At 40.9% G+C, this 8,613-nt stretch overlaps 1 protein-coding gene across 8 annotated transcripts in view; it reads left to right on the top strand.

The window, feature by feature from the left end:
• The window catches only part of SLC4A7 (solute carrier family 4 member 7), a 106,545-nt gene that overhangs the window by 37,661 nt on the left and 60,271 nt on the right, over positions 1–8,613 (top strand). For all 8 annotated transcript variants that reach the window (XR_003093715.1, XM_025202368.1, XM_014519262.2 and 5 more), the window contains exons 4-5: positions 4,610–4,748; positions 6,060–6,220. Coding sequence is in view for 7 of the 8 variants with exons in the window: in XM_025202368.1 (XP_025058153.1) it covers positions 4,610–4,748; positions 6,060–6,220 (300 nt within the window). In the remaining variant the exon portion in view is untranslated. The remainder of the gene's footprint in view (positions 1–4,609; positions 4,749–6,059; positions 6,221–8,613) is intronic.

Here is an 8,613-nt window from a genome sequence, read left to right as displayed (position 1 = left end):
CACTGTCGGGGAGCTGGGGCTGAGACGGTGATGGGCACTGGCTGACAGGGGGAGCCGCCCCAGCTCCCAGACAACGCGTGACGCCCTGTTGAGCCATGCTCTACCCGTGCAATGCGACAGCCGTTGCGTGGGTGCCAAGTTTCCTGGAGATGCTCTCCTTTACCCACCCCACCCACCCCCAAGGAGAAACTGGTAGTTCAGGCAGCATTTTCTGCAGCAGGAAGAACCTTAGATGCTAAAGGTACTTTTTAAAGAGCTGTTCAAAAATTGCAGGAATAGCTTTGTCTAGGTCTCAGCAACCAGTGAAAAAGCTGTGAAATCATCCTGATTCTGCCTTTCACAGGCAATTCTTTGTTTTGCAAATGGACAACAGCCCGATGGTCGTGTCCCCCTTCCATTCTCATAGCAACCAGCAACTTCATAGGTCAATACTATTTGATTTTACTTACACTCCTAGGAATGGTGGCAATAATACTGAGAATAGGGAAGAAGGAAGTGCACTTATCTTTTGCTGGACAGTTTCACTGATCAAATGCAGAGTGATAAGATTCCTGGAGTGTCTTGGATTTGGGACAGACACAAACAGATGGTATCAGGGAAGTCAATCTGTGTTTTTGAATTGAGAATGAATTTTGCCAGGTGCAGGATCTCACCTGAGAAGACAGAAGATGAAGTTGGCCAGAACAGAATTGTGTAGTGTCACATAAACAAAAATATAGTTCTCGGTTTAGAATCTGAGAACTATTATCACATTAATAAGTGTGCTTCAGTGTCTGAAGGTCAGTTCTTGGGACACTTAGTATTTCTAGGTTTTGCCTCTTCATTTCACTTCCCCCTTCATTGACTGGTGTGGAGGGGGACCTACTTTTGCTTGCTGCCACATCTAGGGAATATAGAAAATCATGCCTGCCTTTGCTTCCCTGAAAGGATCTTCCCCATTTATTCCAGGAAAATGAGTAAGAGATCATTGTGAAGTATAGACTGGGTTGGGATAAGTTACAAAGGATGAGCCAAAAAGGGTTCAAGCTTGGGGTGGAGGAACGGACAGAAGTATGTGCCTGTTAGGTTTCATTCCTGGCTCTGCTGGAGAATGTGCCTAAAAAGAATCTTGCCACTCAGTTGATATCAGTAATCTCTCTTAAACCCACTGGTGAATTGTCATTGTCATTCCCCTCTAGAGTAGGTCTACATAAAAGATAGATGCTATTGGTTATTCTCTTGATTTTAACTGGTAGTGGTCTGTGTAGTAGACCTAATAGTTCCAATCCAGCTAATTGACCCCTGTAGTTTGCCAGTATGTTGTTGTGTTGCCCTGTGGGGTCAGGCCAACTCTCAGGATCTCAATATTGCTCTGTTAGACAGGAAGGTGTGATGCAATTGCACATATACAAACACACAAATCAAGTAGGTACACATACACACACTCTCTTCCCCCCCATCCCCGGCACACGCATCCAAACTAGCCTAGGCACATGCATACCTATCACCAATTCAGGCACATACACTATACACCCCAAAAGTTAGACAAAAATCAATTGTCCATACCCACGCACTCAGTACACATGCACAGATCACTAATTCATATATCATGCACACAATGACACACACACACACACACACACACACAGAGGTTCCTAACTTGGATGGTATAGTATATATGCGAGTGCTTGGGGTACCTGGGATACTTGGGGGAAGATTCAGGTGAGAGAGAGAGAGAGAGAGTTAAAGTGTAGGGAGTGAAAGTTGCCAGAACTGGGATTAGAACCTATGGACTAGAGAAGCTGGCTGAGGAACTGAGGTTTGGGGTTACTTAAGGTAGAATGGGGCTGGAAACTGAGGCAGACAGCTGAGATATTGGTGGGGGGTGTAAATAAGTGGTGGCAAGGAGGAGACAGCCAGGAAAGAGAGAGTGAGGCAGAAACCTGGGAGCTTGGGACTGGAAACAGGCTGACAGCTTAGAGACTGTGGGGGCCGATAAGTGGTGGCAAGGAGGAAACGGTCAGGAAACAAACAAAAGGAATCCAAATTGGAGGCGGAGGTGTGCAGGTAATATCTACCTATCTGGCTATCTGCCTAGTCTAGTAGATGTTGTCCTATCTACCTAGTCTAGTAGATGCTAGACTATCTGCCTAGTCTAGTAGGTGTTGTCCAGAGGGGGGTCGCCGGCAGGACCTCTGGGTGGATAGGTGGTGTGGCATGGTGCTGATCCAGATGGAGAAGGTGTCCCAAAGAGTCAGTCTTTACTACCCCTTTTATGGGGCAGACTACCTCTGATCTCCTATGGGAGGGCCTGAGGACTCCAGGTGTTCTTACTGAGCATGTGTAGCCTTAGCACAATGGTGGGTTGCCTTATCTTTTGTTTCTTGAATGCTAAGGGTGGTTCCAAGGGCTGGGTTGTTGGTCCAGGTATTGGTGTTGATAATTTGGTCATTCAGAAGGAGCTATTTTTAGACCTACTGCCATTGTCTCTCAAGCACCCTCATTCATCCCCATTCATTCAGGAACCAAGTTACATAGGAGGGGTAGTATGAGTCATAGGTTACACAACCAGGCCTGGGGATAGGATGGAGGCTTGACATTACAAGATGGAAACTTAACATGACATATCCTAACTTACATATATAGGCCTAAAACAGTAATCACCGTATATAAAAGCAATTATTATGTTTGTATTGATTTTTTATTATCACTTTTATAAAACAGTGGATATCTATATCAAAATAGCAGGGCACTTATTTTTCCGAGGGGAGAGAAATAAAACTTACTACCTAAAATAAAATGTTAAAGCTTATCCTACATCTTGGCTTACTTATACTTATCTGTAGGGAATAGAGAGGGGGAGACAAAGTCAGAAATGGTTGGGGAAGGGAAGGGAATGCAGTTTAAAAGGAAAAATCCCCCAAAGAACTGGGTTTTGCTACAGTTGTATGATGGAATTTGCTTCCTTCCAAAATTGAACACCCTAAAATGCAACATTTAATTGCTCTCTCTTGTACATATGCATTATGATAATCTTTTATTGTGTGGTCGCACAATCTTTTCCTCACTGTCTCATGGTTTAGGGAAGCTGAATACTCTCCAGAAGTCTGTACACTACCCTTGCCAGATCCAGAGCTCCTAAGTATTGTTAATTAAATTACTTAAACCAAACTTTTAAGTGGTAGATACCCAGCTTATGATTCTTGGACTGGATTTGCAGCCATGCTGAACACACGTGGCTGTAACTGAGGTCATTGGGAATTGTATTTTAAACATGAAGGGTTACACTTGATGAATTCTAAATGATCAGTCAGTTCCCAGTTGGATGCTAGAATTAATTTGTTTAACACTAGTCTGTGCCTCGATTTTAATCATCCATTGACACCAGAACCATCATGATGTTTGTGAAACAGTCATTTAGTAGTGGTGAGCTACTAGAAAAACCCATGAGAAAATTAATAATGTGGGGCTTGAATAGGGTTCAGTAAATTAGACTGATGCAATTAAAGGCTGTAGCATAATACATGTACTCAGTGGAATTGCATTAAGGCTGTGCAGACAGACTTTTTTTATGTAGGTTTTAGCCTTAATATTTTTGTATATAGGTTTTTGTAATGAACTATCTAAACTTTGTATTTTAAATGCAAATTAATATTAGTTATTGTAAGAAAAACATCTTTTAAAAAAAGAGTATTAATAGAAACTTATAATTTAGAGAACCTTTTTTCTCAAGAATTGTCTTTGATTCTCAAAGAGTAAAAACTGAATGTTTGTATTCTACATATTCTCATGATCACTCGTGCTGTATGTATGAGTGATCAGGAGAATATGTAGAATACACAAATTCAGTTTTTAGCCTTCAGTGCAACCTAAATTATGAATTTCTTGCAGATTAGTAGTTATAGGGGCAGGTCTTTATGAGAAGCAGATTGGGTGTTTCTTTGTGGCAATGTAGGTATTGGGTAACTACAACCAATAAAAGTGCTTAAAACAGACTATTCTGATTGATACCTGTTGTTTAATGTAGCACATATTATTTTGGTTTCAATCAAAGTCAGGGGACTATTGTACTATAAACTGTAGAAAATCTAATATGTACACGAAAAATGTAATGCTTCCTCTGATACCATATTTCTTTTAACCTTTTAGCTGTTACATTATATCAATAGTTTTATTAGCTTATGTTAGAATGCTCCAACAGTACAGTAAGACAGATGCATTAATTCCTGCAATTCCTTTTGTGCATGCCCAGAGCAGCAATTTAGAGAAAAAAAAAGTAGCATCTTGGCTTTGTTAATCTCTGGGAGCACATTATAGAAACAAACATGCACAAAAATGTTTTTCCAACCTTAACCATCTTTGTTTCTAAGGGTAACTATTTTAAAAGTTGCGCTATTTATCTCATGAGGCCTATTTTCCTCTGTCCAAGCTGTCCAACTATGTTTTTCTTTGAAGACAAAAAAGTATATAATATACCTATTTCACTTGTAAATGTGATATTAAGACCCCTTCTCTCTCTTTTTTTTTTTTTTTTTTGAGTATGAACTTGATTTTATGAGAAGCATGAAGAAGGTTAAGCAGTTAATACCTTGTACTGTTTCTGTTGAACTATTGTTTTATTTCCATAAAGATACCCCATCCCAACGAGTGCAGTTTATTCTGGGTACTGAGGATGATGATGAAGAACACATTCCTCATGATCTCTTCACTGAAATGGATGAACTTTGCTTCAGAGATGGGGGAGAATGTGAATGGAAAGAAACAGCCAGGTAATCCCAAAACATTGATATTTCACCCCACAAGTATGTTACGTTTTGCATTGTCCTGGGAAATCAGTGCCAGATTAGAGTTTAATGGCAGCGATCTGTCCTCCCAGTTCATGTTAGTAGCAGAGGAAACTGAAATGCTTATTTTTGGTGCCCTTCACTGAGAAGTTCCCTCACATCTGCGCAAAAAAAAATAAATCTCTTGCGAATCATAATCGATACTGCAGTGAGTTGTTGGTGGTTTTTTTTTGTTGTTTTTTTTTAACTTAAACTGATCAAACCTTACGCTGCAAACAGTACAAATATATCTGACAATGTGTGTAGGTAAACCAGTTATATAGTAACTTGTGTGTGATAGCTAACTCGTCTGTTCTTTTTGTTGACATTAGTATTTCCTTTTCCTTAGAGACGAAGCTAGGGAATCTTGCACACAACACGATATTAGAAGAAAAAGATTTTAAGTGCAAAGTTACAGCTTAAAGTTGGAAAATGTTTCACAAGACGACTGTAATGTTAACTTTTAACTGCCTCCTTGTGACTATGTAGTATAGTGTTAAATTACAAAATTGCATAACATGAGCAGCAAGGATATTTGTGGGTAAGATCTTTTTAGTGGGCCAATTCAGCTGCATGATTGGGATAGACTTAGACCAGCTTTGGAATGCATTCTTCTTAATGATGAAGAATATCTTGCATTTGAAACCTGATCTAAGCCTGTTCCAACCATGTAGTTGGTCCAATAAAAGATACCGCCCACAAATATCCTTTTCCCTTGTACCGTTCCTGGATCATCACAGCTACAGCATCACTCTAACACTACCAAGATTGCATAGTGTCTATTTGTTTATATGGACCTCTGAATCTAGCATTTTTCTGACCTGAATGCTCAACTCTGTAGCTGTCATAATTTTAATAAATGCTACCTAAAAACACTTAAATATATAGCATTATAGATAGACATGCTGCTTTTTAAAACGCATTTTAGTTTAGATTTGTACTCAAATCTGCAGCCTACGTTTTGATGGATATAAATCCAGTAGTTTATTGAAGGCAATCTGGTTAATCATGCTTGGTGCCTGGATACAGGCACGTTGTCTTATGTATAAGGAACAGCATGAAAAAGGTAGTTGATTATGGGAAAAGATGATAGAGGGAAAAATGAGCTCAGAGCATAGGGATGTAAAGGGAGCATAGTACAGAATGAAGGAGGATATATGTAAGTGGATATGTGTTTGTTCTGTGGTACATGAATAGAGGGGCTCATTAGGTACTCCTCCCAGCAGAAACATAAGTACACAGCTATTTTCATTTTAGGTGGCTAAAATTTGAAGAGGATGTTGAAGATGGTGGTGATCGATGGAGCAAACCGTATGTGGCAACTCTGTCTCTGCACAGTCTCTTTGAACTAAGAAGCTGTATTCTAAATGGGACGGTTATGTTGGACATGAGGGCAAACACACTAGACGAAATAGCAGGTTGGCACTTTTTTGAAAAAAAATAATTCTCAGGTTGTAGAAGTTTGATGTAAAAATGTAATGTAAAACTAACACACTTATGTTCTAGAAGACGACAGAATAATATGAAGTGGTATATTTACAAGTTGCTACAATTTTTCTTTATTGTTCAGGATCTGATCCTTCAAAATTTATTCAAATGGGTGCCACTGATTTGAGTGGGGGTCTCTCTTGATTAGAGGTTGTGGGATCAGACCCGTTGGCTGGCTTTCTTTTAATGTAGGGTTATGTACTGCATTTCAGTCTTCTGCAGGAATTTACACTTCATCAGAAGAATACTTTATGGATAATTTTATGTTGTGCTCCTGTAACCTCTATTCAGCTAATCTTAACTATTGATATTAGTTCAGTGTTTCTTGATTGTGGTTTTGTTGAATGTCATCACTGATGTGTCAGCTTCTCCAGAAAGTTCTTGTTTTTCTGATACCTGGAGCTCCTCTGACTGGAGGATCATTTCACTTGCCTCTGTGTTGGGAAGCTGACTTCCCTCATTACATGCAGACAATGCCTTATGTGCTGAATGCGTCACTTGATTATCTTCCAGTTGCATCATGACATTATAAATGTATATTTATATCAAACACGATAATATACACAGATATGAAAATGACAAAACTGAAGCCAGCTTCACGCTAGCTACAGAGACTAAATATCATAGGAGTAAATCTGATTTGGGAGAATATCCATGTATGCCACATGGTAAACCCAAAAGGCAACTTGTGTTTTGGGTGAATCTACAGTGCGTATAGATAGAGATTGTCTGGCTTCATTAGTGAATTAAATAGAAATAGGTCTTGTTATATAACTTGGGCAATATTAAAAAAAAATTTCTCCCAGGCAGAAGAGCTGTTGGGAGGTACAGGAAAATGTATGCAACAGAAACAATAGCAAGAAGTTGCTATGATGATTTTTTTTTTTTTTTTTGGCTCCATAAGCTGATATGTAGCCTTCTCTGAAAATAAACACTTGCAGTTGTAGAGTTGGTCATTTAGTTTGGAAACCATTGTCAGCTGTCATATTAAAATGGTTTTATGTAAGCTGTTTGCTAGGATGTCCGTACAATCATCTTAGTGGTAAAACACACTAAAAGTCCTCTTGTAAAGATTCATACAAATGACTTCCAGGTGATGCTGTTGTTATTGAGTTGTGTAGCTAAAGATTTTCAAAACTCTCTCAGTTAAAAAAAACCAAACAACCAACCAAACAAACAAAAAACCCCCCAAACTGGTTGCTGTTTTACAGATATTCAGATTTTAAATCCTTTGTTATTACCAAAATGTATTTTGTACACCTGGAATTTTTAATCATGTGAAACTATATGCCTAAAATGGGTCACAAGTTGAGCAAAGCAACCTGTTTTGCTACACTTCGTATGTATAATAAATTCTCTTGTACACTAGGGTTTAGAAAGGAAGAGGAGAGGCTTAAGGAAACCTTACAAAAAGCGGGCTTAAATGTTTGAGAGTTAGGGCTAAGTACAGACAGTCTAAAAGCCCTGTTAGAATTAATTCAATTGCTGCAGGTTAGTCTAAACTGTGTAGGTTGAACCAAAAAGCAAGTGAACAGACATTCACTTTTTATTTGGGAATGCAGCCACATGCCTGCAGTGGCTATAGCTAGAAGCTGGGGGGTGCTAGAGCATGCCTTCTACAGATTCACAGAAGTCTAGGGCTGGAAGGGACCTCCTGAGATCATTGGGTCCAGCCCCCCTGCCCTGGGCAGGAAAGGCAGAAAAGACTGCTGTGATCAAATAGGCCCAGCAATGTGTCCAGTCTGGAAGGATGGAAGGACGCTGGGAGAGAAGCCACTCCTCACCTCCCGCAAAGCTTTTCCACACTTCACTGCTCACGCTGGGGAGGGGGTGTGTGGCCAGGCCCCAGCAGGCCTGCTGAGTATGATTGGAGAGTGGGGTTTAAACTCCTACCCTGGTCTGCATGTACCCCAGCCAGGGTATCCCGTGGTGGGTGTGGGGGGAGGGAGGAGAAGCAGCCCCTGACAAGCTTTTCTCCTGTTCCCTGCTGGAGGGGGGGAGGGGGAGGGGAAGGGAGGTGTGGCCAGACCCCAGCCCAAGCCAGCATGCTGAGGAGTGTTTAACCCCCCTCCCCCGCCCACACAGGACTTCAGCTGGGGGCTGCTTGGCAGGGGCCTAGCAGCCCTAGCCTGGTTTTGCTCCACTTGCCACTCCAGTGGCCAGCACACTGAGTTATAGGGAAGGGAGGGGGATTTAAGCCCCCTCCCCCTGCCTGCCTGCTGAGGCAGATGGGAAGGAGAGAGGCTTAAACCCCCTCTCTTCCCTCCACCTCTGCGTGCTGGTCCAGGGCCTGTGTCTGGCCGTGCTTGAGTGGTGAGTAGGG

The sequence above is a fragment of the Alligator sinensis genome, unplaced genomic scaffold (genome assembly GCF_000455745.1).
Source record: "Alligator sinensis unplaced genomic scaffold, ASM45574v1 scaffold181_1, whole genome shotgun sequence".
Taxonomy (NCBI): domain Eukaryota; kingdom Metazoa; phylum Chordata; order Crocodylia; family Alligatoridae; genus Alligator; species Alligator sinensis.
This window is presented reverse-complemented; position numbering and strand designations above follow the sequence as displayed.